Source organism: Asterias rubens, chromosome 5, assembly GCF_902459465.1.
Source record: "Asterias rubens chromosome 5, eAstRub1.3, whole genome shotgun sequence".
In the NCBI taxonomy this organism is placed as follows: domain Eukaryota; kingdom Metazoa; phylum Echinodermata; class Asteroidea; order Forcipulatida; family Asteriidae; genus Asterias; species Asterias rubens.
The window spans coordinates 6,445,739-6,472,950 of NC_047066.1; the positions used below are offsets into that span (position 1 = coordinate 6,445,739).

General features: G+C 39.6%; 2 protein-coding genes across 2 annotated transcripts; one reads left to right on the plus strand and one right to left on the minus strand.

Moving 5' to 3' along the window:
• The first annotated feature begins 258 nt into the window (after nt 1–258).
• LOC117290213 (argininosuccinate lyase-like) lies at nt 259–14,939 on the plus strand. Its single transcript, XM_033771472.1, has 14 exons — nt 259–643; nt 1,645–1,839; nt 2,414–2,557; nt 3,555–3,652; nt 4,444–4,483; nt 5,212–5,249; nt 5,580–5,657; nt 7,141–7,193; nt 8,312–8,489; nt 9,944–10,028; nt 11,320–11,422; nt 12,238–12,359; nt 12,754–12,860; nt 13,554–14,939. Exons 1-14 carry the CDS (start codon nt 635–637, stop codon nt 13,693–13,695), a joined length of 1,392 nt encoding a protein of 463 aa, XP_033627363.1. The 5' UTR covers nt 259–634; the 3' UTR covers nt 13,696–14,939.
• LOC117290212 (zinc finger CCHC domain-containing protein 8-like) lies at nt 14,902–25,357 on the minus strand. The gene is made up of 8 exons (XM_033771471.1): nt 25,205–25,357; nt 23,462–23,527; nt 22,861–22,927; nt 21,829–21,968; nt 20,872–21,020; nt 20,334–20,455; nt 19,004–19,190; nt 14,902–18,126 (listed from the first exon to the last, which is right to left on the minus strand). The coding sequence occupies exons 1-8, from the start codon at nt 25,315–25,317 to the stop codon at nt 17,210–17,212; spliced, it is 1,761 nt and encodes a 586-aa protein (XP_033627362.1). The 5' UTR covers nt 25,318–25,357; the 3' UTR covers nt 14,902–17,209.
• Nucleotides 25,358–27,212: the final 1,855 nt, after the last annotated feature.

The window sequence follows — 27,212 nt, forward strand, 5'->3', positions numbered from 1 at the left end:
CAGGCATGCTACCCCCCCCCCCCCATTCAATATGTAACCAAATATTTTGGTTCCTCTTGAGTCGTATGAGGTGAGAATTATCCTACGGCGTCAATGGAGTATATTGTACTTTACAGCAGGCTAACAAAGATGGCTCGAAGTCGTAACTTAGCCAAAGCCGTGGTTTCGAAAAGGCCCGCCATAGTTTACAGGATCAAAAGTAGAGGGCGCTATAACAAATTAGCAGACGACACTTTCTGCTTTGCTTAATTGCTTTGCTGAAGAAGTAATTCTGTCATTCAATTCAACTCGCTCGAATGGTTTATGATTTTTTTTTTATAATTAACAGCACTGCGAGTCTGTTTATGTGTGATTTATGCAGCCTCAGGTAAAACTGCACAGAGCCAGTCACGGTCAATGAGTGAACTACCCTGCCGTTTGTCAATTTATTTGTATTTTGCGGCGGAGTGCTTCAGTTCAACAATCAAAATCACAGTCACACACGTTGAAAAACGGTTGAGTTGACTTATTCGACTTGCTTGTTGAAGGGCGGTGGGTGTCTTCGAACACCTCTCATAAATAACACTGAGCAGAGAAAAGGCTGTACTGACACATTTCTGGTTTCTGCAAGCACTGCAGTTTCAGTTTTAGAGATATGGAGAAGGTATGATTTTAAATATTTTAGTTTATATTGCATTCGCTTGTCACAAGAGTAAGCTGGTAAGAATAACATAATTAATATTTATACCTCCATGCATGGGCATGATGGAGGAGAAAACCACAGGGAGAAGGGCATGCAAAAGTACTTCTGTCTTGTCTGTCAGTGTCACTCAGTCAGTGTCAGGCCAATTCCAAGAAATCTGAATTGTTATGCTTGACCATGGAGATGTAGCCCACCTTGTTTGAAATTGTTGTGCTGTAGTGTTGATGACTCTCTTTTATTTTTAACAATGGTCTTGTCATGGCGACTTTGAAAAAAACCTTGCTCAGCAGTCTAGTCTATATGAAAAGACTAATGATAAAAGAGAGCCATAAAAGGCATAAGTCATAACAGGGGCCAGACAGGCTTATGTATTTATATGGAGATGAATAGTGAGTACTCCTATGAAGTTCGTTCTAATATCCTCTCCAAAGATGATAGCGGAACGAACCTCATAGTTCTAGGAGTAGAGAGTGACTCTTCTATCCTCTTCCTCCTGATGACACTGACATGACAGTCACATTTTCAGGAATGGGATTATCGCAACCTACCTCCACGGTTTGACCATTGACCACACTTTCTCTTTGGGCATGTTGGGGAGGAAGGGGCATGGAGCAACCTTTCATGTGTGCATTTATTTTTACCTCATAGGGGGAGGAGTACAAGAGGATGGAAGGGGGGAAGGGTCGTGAATGGGGGTGGGGTGCCACCAAATCCTGTTTATGTGAAACGTTGTTGATGCAGCCTACTGCTATCTACTGACTGTAGCCAAACTTGCTTTACTGAAGCTGCTCATCTCTCTGGGGCCAGCCCACAGCTTGAGGAGGGTTCATTCACTTAGCCTTAAATCACGGATTCCTTTTGTTTTGTACACTACATACACGAAAGGAGTTTAGGGCTACTAACTTTCACTCATCACAAATGAAGTCAATAATATTTCTTATGGTTGCTTTCTGATTTCACAGACAGGGAAACTTTGGGGTGGACGCTTCACCGGATCCACCGATCCGATCATGGAGAAATTCAATGCTTCCATTGGCTTTGATAAGCGTATGGCTCAGGCTGACATAGAGGGCAGCAGAGCGTACGTCAAAGCAATAGAGAAAGTGGGTCTCGTCACCAAGGAGGAGATGGAGGCTATTGATGGCGGACTGGTAAAGGTAACGAGTCGAGTTTATTTGTTTTCCAACATTAAAGGCAAATTTAACCTTTGAGTTTTATGAACAGTTTTATGTTGTAGGCCTACTCATTTCTCAAAAACTATAGCACATCGGCAAGTAATATTTTAAGGGAAGCTTTCTACCATCATTATCTTCAAACTGTGTGAGTTAAGTGTCAATCTGTCGGTGGACATTGTCTTACAAAAAAGTGTGTCTTACAAAAAGTACCCGGACCCTACTATCCTACCTAAATGTATGTACATGTAGATGTATGTAATAAAACCCAAATGTGAAAACTTCATTTCAAAAGGTGGTTGCATTTTTGAGGTGTTACTGAAAATCCGATGCGAGTATGTCCATGCAGGAAAAATAATCCCTAAATAGGAATACGCAATCTGAACAACTCTATTTTTCCCTGTATCCACATTACTTTGAAGTGAAATGTTTCTCATAATGCTTTATACTATCGAAAGCTGCTGTGGGCTTTGTAGCCTTTTTAATGCCATTATTTTAAGAGTGGTGACCAAAATGTATGCTTTCCCTTTAAGTAATTATTATGAGTTTTTATCTTAAGATTTCTGAGGAATGGCGCACAGGGACATTCAAGATCATCCCAGCCGTTGATGAGGACATCCATACCGCTAACGAGCGACGCTTGAAAGAACTTATCGGCACAGCGGCTGGGAAACTGCACACAGGAAGGAGCAGAAATGATCAGGTGAAATAAAGACCTTCGTTTATAAAGCAAGGCCCTTGAAATAACCCACAGCACCTATAGCGAGATTGGAGACTTTGGAGTGCTAGGTGGCAGCAGACTTACCAGGTCCAATATCCATTGGTTACGTAATGGATTTAGGTGGTAAGTCTGCTGCCTACTGGTGTCCCTGAAGTCCCCCTTGCTGTGGTGCCCTGTGCTTTTGCTGTGGTGCCCTTTGCAAAGTTCCGATACAAATTTACTTTTTCCTAAATAGTGTTTGAAGCTTTGGCATGGTGTGGAGAATAAGAGCAACTATAAATATAAATATTAATACTAATAGTAAACTTGCCAGGTACAACCATGGGTAAGAACTTTCCCGCCCAAAAGTGCATCCCGACAGCCATACAAGCTCCACCACCTCCAGTAGTCCAGCATTCTCCTGAAGACGAGCAGAGTATACTGTTCGAAACGTCGAGACTAAACTGGCTCTTTTCAGAGCCACCACTCCTTCAAAAGAGTTTTTACCCATGGTTGTACCGGCAAGTTTACTATTAATATTTATATTTATAGTTGCTCTTACATTTTCCTGATAGAGGTGCTCATTACCAGAGGGAAATTGCTAAGCGAAGTTGAAGGCCTGTAAAGACATGTATTGCAGGTTTTTAAAAATTGTTTTGGTTCTAGTCTTGTGAAAACATTCCTTGTCCAGTAAAAAATTGTGACCTTTACATCTACAAGCCCTGCGGTCTTGGGGACTTTGTTCCTAAATTTGGGCCCTGCAAGTCATTAAAGAAATAATTGTCAAATGGCTTGTAAAACATTAGTTCTGAAATAACATTTTCATTTGATTTTGACTTTTACATTGAAATTGCTCAGATTGATGACTGAAAGAAGCCAATTTAGAGTTCAATACTCCCCTTTGTGAGCTAATTAAGTTGTCATTTGTTTATCTTTTTTCAATCTATACAATAGTAAGTGTTCAAGGCTAAAGGTTGTTTTCACGATCTCTCCTATACAGTGTGCTATGGACATGCGTATCTGGCTGAGGGATGAGATCGTCCCACTACGTGGTCACCTGTTGGACCTCATCAAGGTTATTGTCAATCGCGCCAAGATGTAAGATTTAACCCTTTCATACACCCTTTATTTTAGCCTTCAAGAAAGACTCTGCTAGGTTCAAAACTTCAGACCATTAACAATATTTTGCATTTATACCATAGGTCCTTTTGGTTGGAAAGCAATTTGCGATGCGCTCATCATTTATTTTAGTGATAAATTGATCATTATGGACACTATAAGTGTTTACTGTTTTGGGGGGCAAATGGTGACCCCCAAAAAACCAGGTCACAATAGCATCTTCTTTTCCATTCTGAAAACTATGTGGCCTTGTGATCGTAAGTTTTGCTTTAGAAATATTTGTCTGAAGTGATTTAAGCTATTCTTTAGTGATCAGGACGTGAAACAGTTAAAAAGGGGGTTGTACCTAATGTCTTGCTGGGCTCGATTCCAATATGCACTGAGATTCATCTTAATATGAGTTATCTCACAATGCCTTCTCCTTAAGATGAGCAGAGTGTACTGTTCGAAATGTTGAGAACACCTCTTTTCAGAGAATACACTCTTCCCAAGAGAGATTTAATCATGGCTGTACTTGCAGGAGAACTATTGCTGTAAGGGGGTTTAAAGGTTGGCACAACTCAGCCGGACTCCAAACTGGATCCAATGTCACGGTAGTGCTTATCGTGGAATTCTGTGCTTACCACATCTATTCTATGGGCCGAAAGCATCCAAGTCTCGCGGAAAGCTGTGCCACAAAATTGGGCCCTGATGAATGATGCACTGCGTTTGAATGTATGTTGTGTAACAAACCTGATGAATACTGTACTATTTTTTTAAAATCACTCTAGGGAGATTGACGTCCTGATGCCCGGGTACACACATTTACAGGTAATAATGTACCAAGACCTGGTCAGTGAACTTCGTAAGATTTGGCAAGTGAAAGTGAAAGTAGTCCCCTGTGGTGGTTGGAGCACTTGGCACCATACACAAAGCACTGGGGAAACATCTAGATGAATTAAGGGACAATAATGTGAGGATAGATCTGTTACAAAAGTCAGAACGTTTGGGAACAGCGATGATCTTGAGAAAGACCCTTGAGATCTAAGGCTACGAGACGTAGCTCGACTCGAGGAGTTACCGGCACAAAGGAAAATGTTATGGTTTGCATGCTGTTATAAGATGAAATAATTACAGCTAGAATAATCTAACCGGTGAAATTACTTCTTCCATCAGTGATAAACAACAACATGATTTAGTTTTGACCTATGGTACACTGATGTATGCTAGGAATTGTACACTCCTGATGGCAAGGTTATTCCTGCAAAAAGTGATAACTCGACTGTATATTTTAGGTGGTAGTGCTGTATAGGATGGTTCAATTGACTGGGTTATTTCAATTCAATTCAATTCAATTCAAATAAAAAAACTTTAATCATCCTTTGCAGGCAATTACAATAGCAGACCAGCTCAATATAAAAATAAAAATAAAAATAAAAATAAATAATTTGCAATCCAATAACCCATATCTTTTTCCTGTTATATCTTTGTCCTGTTTCCTGTATTAGGGAAATTCTTTCTAACAATCCATTTATTCTTTGTTTACTTTTCAATCACAGAGAGCTCAGCCAATAAGATGGAGTCATTGGCTACTCAGGTACTTTCATATTGATCGATATAGGATTGCTAATAATTAAATATGGATGATATTGCTTATCAAATTCATGCAAGATGCAAGGTCCTATCTTACCATATTGGTCAGGTTTCTAGTGTCCACAGGGCTACAATGACAGCTCTAATTCTCGCTTTTTTAAAGGGACCAGACTAATTTCATCTTTTGCCATGTCCAAATTGGGGACTATGGCTACGGCTTTAACTGTTCCTAAGGGCAGCCTATGCTTCAATGCAATTACTACACCACTCTAAACATTGATTGCTCAATATGCATATCACCTAGCCTGGTTTGTTCGGTCTGTTTAATTTCTAGCTATGCCTGGATGTTTCAGAGAGATGCCCAAAGGCTGGATCAGCTCACTGCTAGAGTAAATGTTAACCCTCTAGGCTGGTGAGTCAACTTCCCTTCTTATTAATGATTATGCATTCACTGTGATTTTTATGTTCATTATTATTAATAATATCCACATCTATTCTGAATCTGAATCTGAATTATATAGTCGGCAAAGCATCCTATTTTTATGGAAACATCACACCCACTTTTTGTTTTTGAGAGGAAAACCCCTATAGGGAAAACTTGCGCAGTCATAGATAGGGACTAAAAAAGCCAATCCACATACAAGGCTTAGGTCCGGCAGTCACACTGATGTCAACAGAAGTGAAAGGTAGTGACAGATCCCACTGACCCAACCTATTCAATTTTGGTGGTACGCGCTGCTAAAATATAGGATTCAAAATATAGGATTGAAAAACCCAATTTACATGCGAGGCTCCATTCCGAGAATCGAACCGGGGTCCACAGAGTTGAAAGGCAGGGACAGAACTCACTGAGCCAACCTGACTGCCCTATTAAATTGTTGTGGTACTCACTGCTAAAATATAGGATTCAAACTGCCTCTAACTATCGGGCAAATGGTGGTCTAGTGGTAAGACGTCTGCTCCAGAATGGCAAATGTTGTGGGTTTGAATCCTATCACAGTGATATTCCTGTGGATTTTTTACTGGGAAAGTACATAGTGCTTAAAAGGCAGTGGACACTATTGGTAATTACTCAAAATAACTATTAGCATAAAACCTTACTTGGTAACGAGTAATGGGGAGAGGTTGATAGTATAAAACATTGTGAGAAACGGCTCCCTCTGAAGTGACGTAGTTTTTGAGAAAGAAGTAGTTTTCCACGAATTTGATTTCGCGACCTCACATTTAGAATTTGAGGTCTCGAAATGTTATTTTATGCATATGTTGAGATACGCCAAGTGAGAATACTGGTCTTAGACAATTACCAATAGTGTCCAATGTCTTTAATACACATTGAGTATGGGTGAAATACAAAGAATAAAATATTATTATATCTTTCTGGTTATGAAAACCACCTCTCAGATGAGACAAATACAAATCTTTAAAACCAAAATTATTTCAACGAACCAAAAAATTCACTTTCAAAGCCAAGTTTTGTACCAGGAGGTTTGTTAAAGCCATTGGACACTTTCGGTAAACAGTATTGTCCAAGGCCCGTGTATCACAACTTATATATAAAATAACAAACCTAGGCTCAAAATTTAGGCTCAATTGGTCGTCGGAGTCGGGAGAAAATAACGGAAAAACCTACCCTTGTTTCCGCACGTTTCGCCGTGTCATATGACATGTGTTTAAAATAAATCTAGATATCGAGAATTGATATTGTTTTAATGTTTTCTCAAAAAGTAAACCATTTCATGGACATGTATTTCACGAGAAGTCTTTCACCATTACCTTCTGTAAACCCTGTAAGTTATTTGTAAATCTGTGAACTTTTAATTATTTTTCTGTTCCGAAAGTGTCTAATGGCTTTAAAGTGCAAACTAGTCAAGTTCATTTTTTTCTTTTTTCTTCAGCGGTGCGCTTGCCGGTAATCCGTTCAACGTGGACAGAGAATTTCTGACACAAGGTGAGACGCTTGGAGGGAATTGAGTAAATATTTCTTTGAGAAAGAAGACACACACTTGTTAAATAGTGTGTGCCAGTTCTGATTTTCCGAACATCTGTGTAATTTTATTTATTCATGCTTTAAAAAAAACCAATACAATAAGATGATCAGACTAAGAATTACGAAAACGAAGGAATATGTGGAAATACAAAAGACAAACAGCAGCCAGGGACTTCTGCCCCAAATGAACTAAATCACTATTTTATTGTTATTATTATTATTATTATTATTTTGGTTTATTAAAAAACTGCTCATGGCAGCCTACTGGCTGAATTACAAAACAGTGAGTGCTTGATGTGTGAACCAGAAACACTGGGGTTAACTCCTACTGTTCCAAGATAAACCTTCTTGGTTATTTTACAAGCACTACCAATTCTAGCACTCAGGACCTATGGTTTAAAGTTTTATCCAAACAACAAAGCAATTATGGTCAAGTATCTTGATCAAGGACACAAGTGCGACGACCGGGACATGAACTCATACTCTGCCGGGTCTTGGTTGTGGCACTTGTGTCCTTGAGCAAAACACTTTGCCATGATTGATGTGTCCCTCAGATGGGACATTATACCCATGTTAACATTTGTTTGCGTGTTGCGTTGTGTTGTCATTTAGCCGTTGAGAAAGACTCTGCATGGGTAAAAACGTCAGGCCATTAAAGGGAATGTACACGTTTGGTAGTTTTTAAAGACTAGTCTTCTCACTTGTTGTATCCCAACATAAACATAAAATAACAAGCCTGTGAAAATTTGAGCTAAATTGGTCATCGCAGTTGCGAGAAAATGATGAGAGAAAAACAGCCTTGTTGGACGAATTTGTGTGCTTTAAGATAGGAATAAAAGACTTCTAGCTAAAAGTCTTTTATTATTTTAGTGAGAAATAACCACTTTCTCAAAATCTATGCTACTTCAGAGGGAGCCGTTTCTCACAATATTTTATACTATCAACAGCTCTCCAATGCTCGTTACAACGTCAGTTTTTAAGTTAATATTTTTTTGGAGTAATTACCAAACGTGTGCCTTCCCTTTAACTATGTTTTGCATTACTAGAAATATGTTCTTATACTTGCCAATAATAACAAGAGCTAAGATTTGCGGCTACCGGGGGCAATAGTCTGGACTGCACCGCTGGACGAGACTACATTGCTGAGTTTCTCTTCTGGTCCACCATGATCATGATTCATCTGAGTAAACTAGCGGAGGATTTATTGCTGTACAGCACCAAGGAGTACGGATTCACTCAAGTTGCTGATGCCTATAGGTTGGTGAGGTTGACTCATCTTTTTTTTTTTTTTTTTTTTTTTTTTTTAATGCAAGTTGCCAGACACAACTATATTTTTTTCCAGAGGCCGTTGCCACCTACTCCTAGGGCTGAAACAGGGTTACCCCCTTTTACAGTCCATACGGATGTAGGCTTGGGTATCATCAATCCAAAGTCTGGCCGGTAGAGGAGAAAGCACTACCTCCCCAATTTTACTTACCAATCTTGTTTCTTTTCTATTGACCCAACGCACCTGGGCCCAATTTCATAAAGCCTGTAAGCACAAAAATTTGCTTAGCATGAAATTTCTTCCTTAATAAAAACAGGATTACGAACCAAATTTCCACGTAATTTTCAGGATAAACAAACAACAGCTGAATGCCATTAACAAGCAATTTGCAACAAATTCAAATTTGGATGGTAATCTTGTTTTTATCACAGAAGAAATTTCATGCTAAGCAAATTTGTGTGCCTACAGGCTTTAGGAAATTGGGCACAGGGCCCAATTTCATGGCTCTGCTTACTGCCAAATTCTGCACTCTCGATCACCATTCTCCGCATACTGTGCAAGCGAAAAATTTCTTCGCTAGCTGTGTAAGCGAAGAATGCCTAGTAAAAGGGAGTATACATGCGCACAAGCAAACATTCCCTACTAACCCGTAAATTACCCTTGACATTAGTGCAGAATTCTCTGCCTCTGTAAATTCAGATTCCTTGCTTACGGTAAGCAGTGCTGTGAAGTATAGCCATGGTCATCCTTTGCTTCAATGAATGTATGCGACAATCAAGCCATAGCCACTAATTTAGATGCAGTCAGAGTTGCTTAAAAGCAGAACTGTTGATGTGGTACCATACCTTGAAGCTGTCAATTGTGGTTTAAAGGCAGTGGACACTATTGGTATTTACTCAAAATAATTATTAGCATAAAACCTTACTTGGTGACGAGTAATGGGGAGAGGTTGATAGTATAAAACATTGTGAGAAACGGCTTCCTCTGATGTGACGTAGTTTTTGAGAAAGAAGTAATTTTCCTCGAATTTGATTTTGAGACCTCAAGTTTAGAATTTGAGGTCTCGAAATCAAGCAACAGAAAGCACAGAACTTTTTGTGACAAGGGTGTTTTTTTCTTTCATTATTATCTCGCAACTTCGATGATCGATTGAGCTCAAATTTTCACAGGTTTGTTATTTCATGCATATGATGAGATACATCAAGTGAGAAGACTGGTCTTTGACAATTACCAATAGTGTCCACTGTCTTTAAGAATTACTAACTATAAACAAATACAAATAGTAAACTTACAGGTACAACCATGTATTAAATCTCTTTTGTGGGAGTGCTGGCTCTGAAAAAACCCCGGTGTGGTCTTGACATTTTGACCAGTATACTCTGCTCGTCTTTTGGGAAAAGCTTGTGGTTTAGTTTTTTTCTTCTTTTTTTCTTCTTGTGCCTAGTACTGGCAGCAGCTTGATGCCGCAGAAGAAAAATGCTGACAGCTTGGAACTGATTCGGGGCAAGAGTGGACGCGTCTTTGGCAAGGTGGATTGATGAGAGTGCAAAATTCTGTAGAGTGCGCTATCTTCGCGTGTGACCTTTTTCAGGGTGTATACAGTGCAGGGAATGGTTTCTGCCAGCATTTTTTGCATAGCAAATAATTAGACTGAAATTGTTTTGTGCTTATTGAATGCTGAACATTGAGTAGCAAATGGTGATTTTTTAGTAACAACTCAAGCCCGGTTCATACTTTGTGACGTCAAATTCACGTCAAAATCGCTTTGCATTTGCATTCGCAGGAAGTATGAACCGGGCTTTATACATTTTATGTAGCAATTTGCTCTGCTATTCAAGGGAAATAATTCACTGCAGTGTTAAAGACTGTGATACAAGAGTGAGATTACCAATTCAGTCTCGTTACTTTTCGGTTCGAGGGTAAACTAAAAAAGTATTCTCGTCCCTGATGTAAATTAATAGTATGAGTCAATTCAGTGATGGCTCGCTTTTTTTGTATATTGTTGGTAATAATAATAACAATAATAATAATAATAATAATAATAATAATAATAATAATAATAATAATAATATAATAAAAAGATATTTATAATGCGCCAAATTGCCAAAAAGGCCTCAAAGCGCTAGATACAAAGGGGTAAAAGTTTCCAAAATACAACATTACAACAGAGGGTTTCCGAAGAAAACAATTTAAAAGACAATTACAAAAAAAGGCTACAAGGCAGTTTAAGAAAAAAAACCAAATCTGGACCAGCCAGTGAAAATTAGAAACAGCTCTACAAAAACACCTACATGTGTTCGTTTACGCCTTGTTGTCTTTGTCTTGGTTAGTCTTATATCTCATATGTCAATAGGTTAGGGAACAAAAGCCAAGGCTTCAACCAATCCTAAGTCTTGCCCTTCTGACTTGTTGATAATGTTGGCTACTGTTTATAAACTGTCACTGTTTTTTTAATTTTTGTTTAACATATTTTTGTTATGCAAGTCGCCAGACACACAAGGCCTGGGCCTGTGCTACACAAGGTGTGGGCTACAATGATTGTTTTCTGTTTTCCAAGAGGCCCTTGCCACCTACTCCTCGGACTGAAACAGGGTTACCCCTTTTACAGTCCATACAGATAGGCTTGGGTATCATCAGTCCGAAGCCTGGCCGGTAGAGCAGAAAGCACTACATCCCCAATTTTAAACTCCCCAACTGTTAATATTATGAAACACCCAATTATGTATTTTATCATGTGAGGGCAATACCGAAACAAATGTTTTATTGAATGGAAAATTATGAATACATGTAATAAATTCAGTCTACCATGTTATACTTCAGTGTGCAGGTTTCTTGATGACATTGAAGGGTCTACCAAGCACATACAACAAAGACTTGCAGGAAGATAAAGAGGCATTGTTTGATGCATATGACACTCTTACAGGTACAAACATTCTCATCATTGTAAACAGTGATAATAAACTTAGTAATAATACTGAGTTCTTATATAATAATATCAAAGTCTTATATAGTGCACATATCTACCAAACAAGGTACTCAAGGCGCTTGGTATATACAAACTTTCAGAAAGATAGGTTATTGCAGTGATGAATTCTGAGACCAAATTATTGAGCACATATAAGGGTTTACAAGGTGCTACGGCGCATACCCCTTCTCTTTTCGATAAGTGCACTGGGTTCTTTTACATGCGTTACACAACACATGGGACCAATGGCTTTACGTCCCATCCAAAGGACCAAGCAATGGCCAAGTGTCTTGCTTAAGGACACAAGTGTCACGGCTGGGGATTCGAACCCACACTCTGCTGATCAGAAACACCAGAGTTTGAATTCGGTGCTCTTAACCGCTCGGCCACGACACTTCCAAATATTCCTTTATCACATGTATAAAGCGCTCATTATATTTTCCTGCAAGGTACGTATGTGGAGCTACGTTTTTGAAGTATGATACCTATTCCTTTAAAGCACCATGTAATGTTTAACAAGGTGCTGTGGCACACTATGCTGCAGATCAGACCAGGAACACAGGGGCGAATCCCTTCTTTTAACGATGAGTGCACTGGGTTTTTTTTTTACGTCTCCTGAATCCCCAAATCTACTCCGCGGTAGTAGAATATAAAGCAAGACAAGTTGATCTACTTGGCAAAGAGATACACACATGGCGTTAACGCAAACCAAAAATATATATCGATACCTCACCATGCAATGTCTCAAATCCCACATTTTATTTATATTTAAGGTGTCCTTCAAGTCACCACAGGGGTTGTATCTACTCTGACCATTCACCCAGAGACAATGAAGGCTGCCCTTAGCCCTGACATGCTAGCCACCGATCTTGCTTACTATCTCGTCAGGAAAGGGGTAAGTGCGTCTACCAAAACAAAAACAAATCCAGTATTGTATAATCAATAAGTTGGTCAACATTTTCATAGAGCTGTCTAAAGACACTGCACACTTTTGGTAACTACTCAAAATGATTATTAGCTTAAAAACTGACTTGGTAACGAACAATGGAGAGCTGTTGATATAGTATAAAACATTGTGAGAAACTGCTCCCTCTGAAATAACTTTCTCACTCAACAAGGGTGTTTTGTCTTTCTTTATTCTCCTGCAACTTTGATGACCAATTGAGTTCAAATTTTCACATTTCATACATCTTCATTCTCATTGAGTAGAGATTCATGTCATGGCCAAAAAACGTGATCTACAAAAGGTATCAAAACCACTAATATTTCTGTTGTTTTGGTGACGTTAGATTCCGTTCCGTGATGCCCACGGTTTGTCCGGTGGAGTAGTAGCCTTGGCTGAAAAGAAACAATGCCCTCTACCTCAGCTGACTGTGCAGGATCTCAAGACGGTCAGGTAAGGACACTCTAATGAATTAGTGTAAGACGCGTTAAGATTGTCTCTCAACGACGGACACTGTCCAGAATGAGGAGTCCATCAATTCTTCTCTTGAGGTCAGGCATATCTTGGCCAAGTAGTCTAGTTCACCAGACCCAACCTCCGGTGCTGCCAGAGTGTTTGTTCAAATCTTGATCCCGACACTTGTGCCCTTGAGCAAGGCACTTAACAATAATTGCTTTGAAAAAAGTTTGGAATATAGTGCATTCTGCTGTACCAATCAGGCTTCTAGTGGATGATACCCATGCCTACATTCTTGAGGACTGTGAAGGGGTAACCCTGTTTCAGCTCAAGGAGTAGGTGGCAATGTGTCCCTGGTGACAGTTGATCAGTGTTGATAGCCCAAACCAGTTGAAGTGGCCATCCGGCATGGTTAGTTGGGCGCTACCTCATAAACAAATTGTTTAAATGGCAATCACTAAATGCCGGAGATCTATCTACATGGTGTCACTGCAAACTATGGTAAGATTTGCTGTAAAATTATCAGAGTTTTGGCAAGTGCTCGAAAAGACCATAAAAACTCACTTGATGAGAAGCTCTGCAGTTATTGATAGTACAAACTATTTTGAGATAGGATTCCTTTTGAAGTTGGTTTGGATGTCTACTCGTGAAAACTAACAGCACAATCTGCATTTGATCTCTTCATTCTAGCCCTGCGTTTGAGGACGATGTTAGCAGTGTATGGAACTATGAAAACAGTGTAGAGCAGTACACCAGCACTGGGGGTACCAGCAAACAGGCCGTTATGAAACAAGTGCAGCAATTGGAGGAATGGATGGCTTCAGTGGCTTGAATGGAGGATATCGTCCAATGAGAATGAGTGTATTATTTAGGAATAGATTCAATGTCATTAGAGGTATGCTGATGCATCTTGTCTGGTTCCCAGAACGCAAAATGTATTGTCCTGTAGTGCAGCACTGGAATATTGAGGGTACCAAGCTATTTTCCAGTCCAATCTAATAGTTTTAGAGGGAGGAATTTGATATCTTCGTGTAAATGTTAATTTCTTTGAAAGGTTTTTGCTTTTAAAGTTTTTTCTGCCAATTGTAACTTTATCAATCTGATGCATCATGTCTGGTTCCCTGAATGCAAATTGTATTGCAGCCCTGTAGTGAAGCACTGAAATATTGAAGAAACCAAGCTATTTTCTATTACAAACTTATTTTGGGGGAAGTAATTTCTTGATATCTTTGCGTAAAATGTTAATTTCTGTGAAGGTTTTTGTTTAAATTAATTTGTTTTCTGCCAATTTGAATTTTATACTGCATCCATTTTTTTCTACATTGGTTTTTGAAAAAACATACTTTTATTTGAACCTTCCATTTTTAAAGAAACACATCTTGAAACTTCCATTGAAATAAGAGGCTTCCATTTTTAAAGAAAACCAAAAACACAATAAAGGTAAAGGTTATATTTTAAAATTCATGAATAAAATATATACCTTGGAGAGTTTATGAACGTGACTTGATAAATACAATCACAAACATGTCTTTCACGAAATAATAGTTATAGCCACTGCCATAATTATGTCACACCATTTTGCCATTTATGCTCGTCACACAGAGGATGAAGTCAGTGTTCTCTGGGTTTGATTGCTAACTTACTTTGGTAAGAAGCACTGCAGCTTTTGATAATGTACACCATTTTGAGAAAGATTCTCTTCAAAGGAATGTGTTTTAGAGAGAGGGATTCAAAAACACTTCGATCTGATCAAACTTTCTGCTGTATAAAACATTTCTCAGGTTGAGTACTCCAAAAATGGATTATTCTTCTTGCGAGACGTCACCACTCCAGATTTTCGGCAATATCTAAAAGCAATACTATTACCTACAGATTGGTTTTGTTGTATTTATCAACATTTATATAGGATACAAACAATTGAGTGGTTTCAAAAACCAAAGTTATATTTTGCATTTACAAATGGTACATTGTTAGTGATCGTTACCGTATCATGTTAATGTTAGAGCTTACAAACCATGTCCTGAAATTTAAGATTCTGTTATGTGCAGCCATTTTGTGAATTTTCAGAGTGAAGGGTTTTGTCATTGTAGCCAATTTGTATTCTATCTATATGTAACCCAAATGAGGCAATTTCAAACTACCCTTACTTCAAGGTTACCAGCCAATCTACCATGTCACAAGTACAATTTGTGACTGGTATCCTGCTTATTTCTACTTAGCAGAAAATTGATAAGCAGTATTTTTCTGCTTAAGCAGCACTGGGCCCTGCTTGTAAAGACCACATTCCAAAGTCCTGAACCTCAATTCTGATTTGTGCTTATTTGTTTTGCTGTCCTCTTACAACGCTCTTGTAAGAAAGAGGTGTTTCGGCCAGTCCCAGCGATCTCGTCATATTTTCCCTTCAAGTCTCAGTCTGATACCATTGTATTCAATTGGGGGAAAAACAACAACAAGATGACAATAAATAGTCTATTGTTTATAATGTGCACCCTTGTTGTGAATGTATCTATAATGAAGAGTGATCCTTTTAAGAAACTAGGATAAGGGCTTATGCTCTGGTTTGCGCTCCATCAGTTGTTATGAAAATGTACCCTTTAGGATGGGCTGTAAAGCCATAGGTCCCATGGTGTCATTTTCACAATGTTTTAGTCAGATTGCACCACAGCATCTTGTAAACCATTAAATGGTACTTTGTTAATAAAACGAACGCATATTTAGAACACATACATGTACCTAGTAGAAAAAATACTGATTAATTTGAAATGCCCTTCAGCGAACTATAATATCAAAGTCTTATATAGCGCATGTACATGTATCTACCAACAAGTTACTCAAGGCGCTTAGTATATAAAAAATTTCAGAAAGATAGGTTATGAATTCTGAGACCCAATTATTTACATGTAGCACTTTATAAGGGTTTATGGCGAAATCAGCAGCCACTGCCAGGAACACCGGGGCAAACCCCTTCTGTAAGAGATAAGTGTTACTGTGATATTTTACAGGCGTTACGCACGAGACCAACGGCTTTACGTCCAATCAGAAGGACAAATATTTTTATTATTGAAAAATGAAGGCTGGTTACCCACTCACAGCCGGGGTGTCTGTTTTTGCCACGGGCTTCGGAGTTGTGAGGGAAACATGAAGGTTTGACAATAAGCAATAAATTAACAAAGGAATAATAAATGTACAAGAAATATGAACAGTTTGATGTAAAATGTGTGGTTTATCAGATCATTATTTCTCGGGATTCTCAAAGTGATAAAAATTTTTCTACAAATATACAAATTGCTAAAAATGTTACTTTTTGAAACAATTGTCATATTTAAAATGGGGTACAAACTATTTCATCATAATAAAATGAAACAAATAATTAACAATAAAAACAACCCCCCCAAAAAACATTCATAAGATATAAACACAGGGGCACTAAAGTAAAGACTCTTGATAAACAATTTGTATGGCATAATCCAAAATAAATTTCTCCTCAATTTCTCCTGCCATCTTTTATTAGCTTCTTCACCCAAGGGTAAAATGATGATATTTTGACATATTTTATATCAAAATTCAAGTTGAGAAAAAAAAAGGTCTGAAACTAGGTCCCAAATTTGAGGTGTGTTGAAATCATTTTGGGAAAGCTCTATGAAACAATTTCTCAGTTAAGCCACAACAACTTAGAAAGTATAAGATAAGGTTTGTCATGTCAGTGCAAAAACGTTTCTCCTAAAATGCCAATTACGTTACAGGCCACATTTAATTTACCTCAAAATTGTATCGCACTTAAAACAGCCCAGATGTACAAAAAACAAGTAAGAGCCAAGATATGCTGTTTTTGCAAGGAGTATTTTTGTGCAAGATACGGTTTGCAAAATTCAAGCATTTTTACTCTGATGCAAGAACCATTGTACACCAGAAAAAGTGACATCACAAATGCATTTTACTCACTGATTTTCGTATCACAAACCCAATAACTTGACTTCACTCTACACAATAAATGTAATTAGGGAATAAAAATTGTATTTTTTTTTTTATTTAGCGAAAATTTCACGAACGACACAGGTCGAGCAGACAGTCTATAAAAACAAATATTAAAACTAATAATTCCTATTCTATGTTACTTTCAAAGAATCGATGCCAACTTATTTTCGAATGCTATAAAGAGTTGGAATGTTCTATTTGCCGGCTCTCAATTTACAAATTCCTCCGCTCCCTTGACACTGTTCTTAGTTCCCCCCCCCCCCAATCCGAGCGACAGTGGTAGACCACACTTTTTTACAAAAAAACATGCATTTAAAAAATAATACACAACTTAAAAAAGCTTTCAGCTATCCACTTCTTTAAGATGACCACTACTTCCCTTTGTCTTTCCTCTTAAAGACGCTCATGATGCGCTTCAGCATCCCTGTTGACTTGGACAGATTTTCATTCTCGTGGGGCGAGATCCCTACGGCAAATTTACTCAGATGTGGCACCCCCGACCGGTTCGGCGTTGCGTCCAAATCACTGTCCACAATTTCGCCCGCTTCCAAGTCGGCCGCTTCAGCTGTGTCATAACCCTCCATTGGAATTGTAGATTCAAGGTTTTCCGTATTGCCGTTAGGAGATTCAGGGTTTGCGGTCGATGTATCTAGCGACAGCGCTTGAGATTTGTTATCCTCGGCCGCGTCCACAACAACACTACCGTCTTGTGCGGTCGAGCTGTCTTCTATAATTTCATTTGTTAGTTCAGTAGTCTGACTACTAAGTACACTAGCACCTTGTGTGTTCTCGTCTACCGTGGTTTCAGCAGGTAAGGTCGATGTTTCCAATCCATCTCTGGCAGCTTGCGAAGCGTCGTCAAGAGTCACGTTATTTGTGTTATCATCATCTTCCCCAACAGAGTCGACGATAAATTCCTCGTTGTTGACCACCAACCTCTCGTTACTACTCTCTGTGTTGCACACCAAGCTGCTCCCTTCCTCAGCAGCCTGCATCAGGGCCTCCTCCAGACGTCTCTGCATCAACTCCAGATCGTCCATAGAGGGCGACGCTGAACGGGACGTGCCTTGACTGGCCGATGACTGGCTGACAGTTGCAGAGTCTGGATCTGCAGAGGTCTCGCTATCCACGCCTGGGGGGAACTCACTAGGCGTGTCAGCCTGCACAAACCTAGGGGTGCGGCCGGGTGTTATAGGGGGCGTAGATGTGGGTAATGGGGGCGGAGTCTCAGGGACAGGAGTGGGCGGTAAAGGTGGCTTAAAGGAAGAGTCTCCTCTCCTGGGAGTACCTGCAAAAAGACAAACAAAACTATTATGACAAATTTAGTACATCGTCAGTACTGTAGTTAAGCTGTAGTTAAATGTCTGATCTACGTCTTTAAGTTTGATATCACGTCCACATTTTACTTTCCAGTATTCTTTTGCCTACCAACCTTTTGCCCACCAACCCCCTCCAAAATACAAACCCCTCCCCCACAAAAAAAACAATACACACTCAATCAAGATATTGTCTACTGTGCATTGATCTGGACACAGCTAATGATAAGGAGTATCAAACATTACAGAGAAAGAACATAGGTAGACTTTTGCATGGGTGGCCCCCATAACACAAGCAGCTTGGAAACCTGGATTAATGCCTGAAGATTGCACTTCAACAATAACTGCCCCATCGTTTAACATGGATAATTTTGTCAATTTGCTCGCCCTAGGTGATTTATTGCCCACCGCTAAAATTGGTCGAGCTAAAACAACCCTGCAATAATGGATTGAGATTTAACCGATCAGATATTATTATTTTTGTTTGAGCTGATGGGCTTTCATAGCTAGGGGGGAGTTTGCATAGGGCTAGATTAAATTCAAAGCAATGGTTATTTCAACATATCATCAAAAAGTACTGTCAATAAAAATATGAATGTGGGGGCGGAGCGTTCCAAAAAGCAGAACTTATCAAGGAACAGCCCACAAAAGGAAACTAAACAACAGCTTTACAATAGACAAATATAAAAAGCTATCAACAGCTCTCCATTACTGGTTACCAAGTAAGTTTTTATGCTAAAAATTATTTTGAGTAATTACCAATAGTGTCCATTGCCTTTAATTAAAAAGAGATGGAGAATTAAATTTGTGAAGAATTTGAACATGAAATTAAGGAGGTTTGGGGTTTACCTGAGCTGTCTTTCACTACGTCCATGTCCATCTCGGATGAGCTGCTCACTCTGGGTCGTTTCTTCTCTGGGTCTTCATGGAAGTCTCTCCCCCTCTTCCTCTCGCTACCAGACCCCCTGGGTGGGGTCATGAACAACTGGAATGCATCCTTGCTGTGGCCTGCCTGCATAGGAGGTACACCCCCTGGCTGTGAACAGAAAATAGGTAAATTTCATGGTTACTTACTTGCGCTGAATTGGAACAGTGGCATAACTAGATTTTTTGTTCATTTGGTGGGTGGGGGAGGGACATTGTCGAACCAACCATCCATTTTTTCTTTGGGGGGGGGGTGTCACCTTGCTGGTTACGCCACTCACTGGACTATAGTGTTCAGGTTTTCTGATTAACAATCTTTTTTCTGTTATGGTGACATTCAATTATGCAATGAGAAGGTTTTAAGTTTTCAAACTTTTATAGCCTAAGGCTTGTATTTCTACTTTAGTAATCAATATCATGAAAGTGAATCCCTATTGATGAAAGTATAGCAAAAGCAGTCAATATTGGCCTGAATATCTGGCGTCACATTTCCAGGCTTAAGAATAGACCGATCCATTAGGCTCCGCCTACAGTGCACGTGTGAGCAAGAACACGTGAGCCTCTCCAGTGCCATTCTGCACAACTCTGCCACGTGCGCCAAGCATACGCGCACACATGTCAGACTTTTGGTGGCGTAATGGGTTGTGATTGGTCAATACGCAATGGGGCGGAGCTAAATTGATCGGTCTATTACGCCAGAGAGCTGCCGTTGAGACCACGTCCATAATCACCTTTGACCTTCTTGCATCATTTCACATGGCGCTTTCAGCATGTTTCTGGAGATTCACTGGTCCCCTGTCCTTATCCGGATAGATAAGGACAGGTATTGGGTTTACAGAACCAGTGATATCATTGGATACAATGTAAATGTACATGATGTTTTATAAAGGTAAACGTGTACGTACAATGAATGGGAGATCAACGGTACATCCTAACCATTTCAACGCCCATATGGATAGTTCCCACATGACGTAAATCGGCTATCTTTACGGCCAATGCGGAACACACAGCCATGTGTTTTGTGCGAAAACAGCATGCAGCACGCACACTTTCACAAAACTTGTTGCCTGATGGTTAGTAAACAGCGTGGCTTGATTAATAAACTGAGCACTTGACCAAAATGCAATTGGCCCGTAAAGATGGCGTTGATTGCAACTTATCTATTTTGACATTGGCTCGAGGCAACTCTCTAGTGTATTGCATGAGCCTCTAAGTGTGACGTCAGATGTTCATACTTGTAATTTTTGGCACTCACCTCTCTGACTCCCTCTGGTAGTGGGACATTGAAGCCAGGGTAGTCTATCAGCTTGGAGGGGTCGTACTTAGTCTTTGTAGGTGCTTTAACGGCGGGATTGATCTCTCCTGGCTCGTTACCGGCTGAGGATTGAATGTAGGGCGGATAAAGATTGGTGGTGGAGGAAATTCGAAAAGGAGTTGTGCATACAGGGTATGGAGAGGGATTGGACGTGGGGTTTGGGTGGGTCAAATGAGGCGGAACATTTGATGGGTGTGGGAGGGTTGAAGGCAGGGTGGAAGAAAGGTAAAGGTCTGGTTTAAGGAGGGAAAGGATGGAAATAGTAAATAGTAGGATGGGGGGTATTGACAAGGGGGTCGGTGGAAGAGGGTTGTTTTCTATGCTGTGGCATTTTTTCGGATGGATTTGATAGGTCCAGTTCTGTTAAATGGCAAAGAGGCTGTGGTGATGAGAGTTAATAATTATAGTATAAAATCATAAGCTTTAATCATACACTATTCATTTTCTACAACTTGATTTTCTTCGGCTTGTGACGTACCTTCCCCCTTAACGTCATAGACTGTCAGCCCTGACTGTAACACCTCTGCTTGCTTCATATACCCAGGGGGGTAGCCGAGAGTCCTCATCTGGAAGATATAAGGAGGAACTTGCTTCTCATCGAGCCCAAGAGCTTCTCTTAGGGAGGTACTGTAAAAGATGGATGGAGAGAGACTTCAATTAATCAATCATAAATAGCTTATTAATCAAAGGTTTGCTTAAAGGAGCCGAGGCACAGAAGAAATAACAACAACAAATTCTTATATAGCGCATTTCACAATAACGGTATCGATGCGCTTTAAATAGTAATAATAATAATTTGGGAGGCTAATCGTCCTTACTCGCAGCTAGAGGTGAATTGCGTTGGAGGCGGCTACAACGTGTTCGAGAAGCAGGCATGCAAGGGCGCATTCAGCTGCCAGCCACATCAACCCATTTTGACCACGGAGCACAGCCGAAAGTGTTTGATTTTTTTCCTGAGGGAGGAAAACCGGATAGTGCCCTGGTCATTGGGCCAATAACCGTATCAATGCGCTTTATATTAGTGCCCTGGTCATTGGGCCAATAACATCCCTTTAATGTTTCTCAGCTCCCTGGGGGGTATACAGCCCTGAGCTGCCTGTATAGCGCTGCCTATAAGGCTTTTTCATACACAAAATCAACCTCTACCATCGCAGTTAAGTATCTTGCTCAAGGACACAAGCGTCACGACCGGGATTCGAACCCACACTCTGGTGACTGCACCAGAACTTGAATTCAATGCTCTTAACCACTCGGCCATGACACTCTTTAACTAGGTCATAAGTCTTTACCCACATAATACCTAATCTGGCTACAACCTGCTCCTAGAATTTCTAGATATTGGATTAAAACTATCAAACTATTCAAAAAACCAAACGTATACTTTTTTTTTTACTTTCCAACCTCAGACTATAACTACTATGATAACGCCCCATACCTTAGCTGTCCGGGTTTGAAGTTTGCAAAGCGTTGATCCACGGCTTCGTCTTTGTGGTAGCGTTTATTCATCATGGCATTCCCCTCATTCTGTTCCATAAACTCCTTCTTGGCCATGCTGATCTTGACCAGGTCCCTCGGCTGTCAAATGACAATAAAAATCATATTATTATTAATTTGGTTTTACCCTTACACCGATGGGTTCGAATCCCACCCGAGTAAAGCCTGTGATTTGTTTCCACAGAACTCGTTAAAATAATAATAGTGGCTTCTTATATAGCCAACATATCCGTCACTCAGTGACGCTCAAGGCTTTAACATTCAGTATTTTCCTGCAAGGTATGTGGAACTACCTTTGAAATATGGGACCTACACATTTTTTCTTAGCACCGTGTAATTGTTTACAAGATGCTAAGGCGTAAGATGCTGCCAATCAATCCTCTTTTCGATAGGCGCACCGGGTTCTTTTACGTGCATTAAACAACACTAGTAACAGTGCTAACACACATTCGTGTAAGGGTAAAACCAAAAGTTAGGTTCTTTATCCCTGATGCAAATTTAATATCTATTACAAAATAAAATTGTTCTTCATCCCTGATACAAAAAGAGCATAAGTATAATAAACAGGAATCAATATTTGATAACAATATTGCAAAAGCAATGATATTGTGATGTCGTTGCAGAGCGGTAAAGCACTTCGTGCTCAAGCTCTGGCGAGAAGGAAACGGAGAAGATTTTAAAATTTTAATGGCCAAGAAGGTTAAATCAATCAAAATCAATTCACTTTCTTATCCCCAATGGGAAATTCTTTTCGGCATTTACATCAAATTTACAAAAATTACATAAGATTTTTCACAAATATTTAAGAATATCTATTATATAAAATTTTAAAAACCCATTTCGATCTCTGTATTATTGCATCGTTCCAAGTGTTCATTAAAAATCCTTACAGCTGACGGGACAAATAAGTTGGCATACCACTTAGTGTTAATTCTTAGCTGAAAAAGACGTAAAAGACAAAGGATGTACTTACAACAGGACAATCGCGCAGTGAGTGGTCCTCTTGTCCACAGTTCCAGCATGTGGCTTTACTTCTTTTTCTGTTTCAAAAAAACAAAGTGAAAACGGATAAAAACACATGAAGTGAGTCAAACTTTTCAAAACTTGAAGGCAAATACCAGAACCAGACGGTCAAGGCAGGGCACCTGTCCCAAATTTCCAAATACGGCCGGTAAAAAAATTAGCGCCTGGACAAAATGATCAAATGCCCAGACAAAGTTTCCCTTAAATTACTTACACAAACCACCATTTAAATGCGCCTTAAAATCACACGCTAGGATAGTGTACAGTGGCTGGCACCCAGAAGTCAGCTATTTTGTAAGGGCATTTCGCCTGCATTTTGTCTTAGTGTTGGAAGGCAACCTGACTTCATTTTTAGCCAATGAGCGGCACCTTGTGTCCAAGACTCAATAATTGAGTTGACCCCGCACTATCAAGAGAGATATTATTATTGTACCATGTCAATCAGGGGCCCGAGGTTGACAACCATGAACATGAAACTGGCCTCGTCGTCCAATATATGAAAATTCCTGGTCTGCGTTTTCGGGATCAATTTAACAAAAATCAATACTCACTGCCTCTGCTGGTTAGGTCTCTCTGTCTCATCAATGGGCAAGGCCTCGTGGAATATCACTGGGTAACTGGTCATTATTCAGGAAACAAAAATGTATATATTGCTGGAAGTTTTTTTATAATAAATACTGTATTTGATAAAATACTGTTTTTAAAAGCGGTCGGGTTGGTGTAGGTGTTTCTTTCAACCTCTAGGACCTTCGGTTTGAATCCCACCGAGGGCACTATAATGTGGATTGGGTTTTCAGTCCCTACCTGACTGCATGGGTTTTCCCTGGAACAATTCTTTTGGGTTTTCCTGCCACATCTAGAATTTAAACTTCCTTCTTTGTATTCTCTTTAACCGGTTCTTGGCTAGAATAGCGATTAAATTCACTTTCCTGAGAGTCCTTGGTCTTCACAACCAAAATAAACTAAAGGTTTGCTTGTTTACAAAGTACCGGTAAGGATGCTTTTAAGTGAAACCTAGCTCATGAATATATTAAGTAATGACAACGTCACGAAGGGAATCCAGACATTTTACAGCAAGTGACCTATTTATGTGGGCGTTCCTAAAGACTATTATTTTTAAAGAAAACAAATCATTTAAAAATACACAGGAATGCACACAATTATTTTTTTCAAATTATTATTTATTTTTTTCAAATTGAATTATTGTATAAAGATAGAATAATTCAACCTCATGCGTGTCATGGCCTAGCTGTTAAGAGCACCAGATTCAAGCTCTGGTGTTTGATCAGCAGAGTGTGGGTTTGAGTCCCGGTCATGACACTTGTGTCCTTAAGCAAGACACTTAATAATAATAATAATATTAAGACTTGCACTTCACCATGATTGCTTCGTAAAGTTGGGGAGGCAATGCTTTCTGCTCTACCACCCAGGCTTCTGATGGATGATACCCAAGCCTACATCCGTATGGACTGTAAAGGGGGTAACCCTGTTTCAGCCCCAGGAGTAGGTGGCTCCTAATGGATGATACCCAAGCCTACATCCGTATGGACTGTAGAGGGGGTAACCCTGTTTCAGCCCCAGGAGTAGGTGGCTCCTAATGGATGATACCCAAGCCTACATCCGTATGGACTGTAAAGGGGGTAACCCTGTTTCAGCCCCAAAAGTAGGTGGCAGCGACCCCTGAAACAAAAATTAAACATAGTAGCTCACACCTTGAAGTGGCCTTCAGGCTTTGTGTGTCTGGCAACTTGCATAAAAACTAAAAACATTTAAAAAATAATTTGAATTTCTTGTTAAAAGGATTTGGGTACTTTTTCAAAATGTCCACAGATTTACATTTGACTTATAGGGTTTGAAGATAATGATAGTGGAAAGCTTCCCTTCAAATATTACTAACTAAGGTTGTGTAGTTTTTGAGAAATGAGAAAAACAAGTCACAAAATAATTTTGGTCTCATGAGACAACAATTTTTTTAGCATGTAAAATCCCCTTAACCAGTTATGATATTATACCAAAACCATAGCATAACTGGTTAATACGTTTTTACATGCTAAAACTGAGACGAAAATTATTACCTTTACTCATTTCTCAAAAACTACAGCATCTCAGTAAGTAAAATGTCAAGGGAAGCTTTCTACTATCATAATCTTCAAACTGTGTAAGTTTAATGTAAATCTGTGGACATTGTGTTTTTTGTTAGGAAAAAGTACATAGACCCTTTAAATGCAGTCGCCCTAATTTGTTGATACTTTTGTTTGGGTGGTTGTTGATTACTTCTTATTTGGTTAGGATACACAGGAATGTCCCAGCCCTCAGTCACTTGTGGGTTACCGTTGACTAGCGGTCTGCCCATGCTGTCCAGGCAGAATCTCTGGTAATATTGCACGTTCCCTGTCAAAGTATACATTGCTAGATTCTCAAGATCTCTTTGTAGCGGCCTGGATGATCTCTGAAACGAGAAGGGGGAAAGAAAAATTAATATGAGTGGATGAGGAAAATACAGAACTGATTCCTACAACAAGGGTCTACTTTCAATAAGCCACGCGATGCTGTTTGTTCAACTTACAAAATGGCAGCACAAACAAATGCTGTGAGATGCCAGTTTTGTCAACTTAGAAAATGGCTGCCTGCGAGTATGCCGGAGCGCGTATATAGGCCAGTGCGCCCTCTAGTTCTTACATATAACTTTATGGTGCCAACACACACCGGTGTATATGGGTAGTGCCAAAATGAACATTCTCTTATCCCCGATGTAAATTTCCTCTAAATATTATGTCACTTCAGAGGAAGCTGTTTCTCACAATGTTTCATATTCAACAGCTCTCTATTGCTCATTACCAATTAAGTTTGTTATGCGAACAATTATTTTGAGTAGTTACCAATAGCAACCGGTGCCTTAAAAGGGAAGGTACACTATTGGTAATTAATCAAAACAAATGTTAACTTAAAAACTGACTTAGTAACAAGCAATGGAGAGCTGTTGATAATAAAACACATTGTGAGAAACGGCTCCCTCTAAAGTAGCATAGATTTTGAGAAAGAGGTAATTTTTCACTAAAATAATAAAAGACTTCTAGCCAGAAGTCTTTTATTCCTATCTGAAAGCCCACAAATTCGTCCAACAAGGGTGTTTTTCTCTCATAAATTTCTCGCAACTTCGATGACCAATTTAGCTCAAATTTTCACAGGCTTGTTATTTTGTGCTTATGTTGGGATACACCAAGTGAGAACACTGGTCTTTGACAATTACCAAACGTGTACCTTCCCTTAAATCCATTCTGACTAATGCAATACTAAATATCAGAAGGTAATAATTGCCAAGGATAGTTCTGAAAATTGGTTTATCCTTCGATGACTGACTAATCAATACTATCCATATAGATTTGAATGGCGGATGCGCTTTACATGCCTGCAACGTGGTATTTTATAGTCGAGTACAGCCGTACATGCAGTTTGAAGACATTGAACACTTCTGTGCCTGGTTGCTGTACCACACTAAACCTAAGCAAGTTAAAGACAGTGGACACTATTGGTAATTGTCAAAGACCAGTCTTCTCACTTGGTGTATCTCAACATTAAATGCATAAAATAACAAACCTGTGAACATTTCAGCTCAATCGGTTATCGAAGTTGCGAGAAAATAATGAAAGAAAAACACCCTTGTCACACGAAGTTGTGTGCTTTCTGATGCTTGATTTCGAGACCTAAATCTGAGGCCACCTACTTCTGGGGCTGAAACAGGGTTACCCCCTTTACAGTCCATGGATGTAGGCTTGGGTATCATCCATCAGAAACCTGGCTGATAAAGCAGAAAGCACTACCTCCTCAACTTTACGAAGCAATCATGGTTAAGTGTCTTGCTTAAGGACACAAGTGTTACGACTGGGACTCGGACCCACACACTGCTGATCAAACACAAGAGCTTGAATCCGGTGCCCTTAACCACTAGGCCACGACACGCCAAGTTTATCAAAACTTGTTCTTAGAAACCCATCAGAAGTTTCAATCACCAGCCACCAGTCATGTCAATAAGGTCTCTACTGTGTATAATTTGTGTCTTACTAAATCAAACTGTGCTGGTTGACTGTAGATGCTCTGGTCAAATATATTGTCCACGTTCATGGCTGGTATTTAAAGACAACTGTTATCTGTTGGTCAGAGAGGCGAAAAACTACCAAGACGCTGAGCAACATTGCCAGAGTCTCTCTGAGAGAGGCAGACCAGCTCATCTTGTATCAATACTGGATGAGGAAGAAAATCAGTTTGTAGCTCATTACACACAGTCTGCTGAGCCATGGATTG

Bases quoted from the DNA above. Each gene is read 5' to 3' on its own strand.
- LOC117290212 (XM_033771471.1), bottom strand. From the start codon at position 25,317: ATGTATACTTTGACAGGGAACGTGCAATATTACCAGAGATTCTGCCTG. The intron at 23,528-25,204 runs GTATCCTAACCA...AATAATGACCAG, and splicing joins GAGGGCTGGGACATTCCTGT to TTACCCAGTGATATTCCACG. The intron at 21,969-22,860 runs GTAAGTACATCC...GTCATTTGACAG, and splicing joins CACTGCGCGATTGTCCTGTT to CCGAGGGACCTGGTCAAGAT.
- LOC117290213 (XM_033771472.1), top strand. The intron at 7,194-8,311 runs GTGAGACGCTTG...AATAATAACAAG, and splicing joins CAGAGAATTTCTGACACAAG to AGCTAAGATTTGCGGCTACC. The intron at 12,360-12,753 runs GTAAGTGCGTCT...TGGTGACGTTAG, and splicing joins ACTATCTCGTCAGGAAAGGG to ATTCCGTTCCGTGATGCCCA.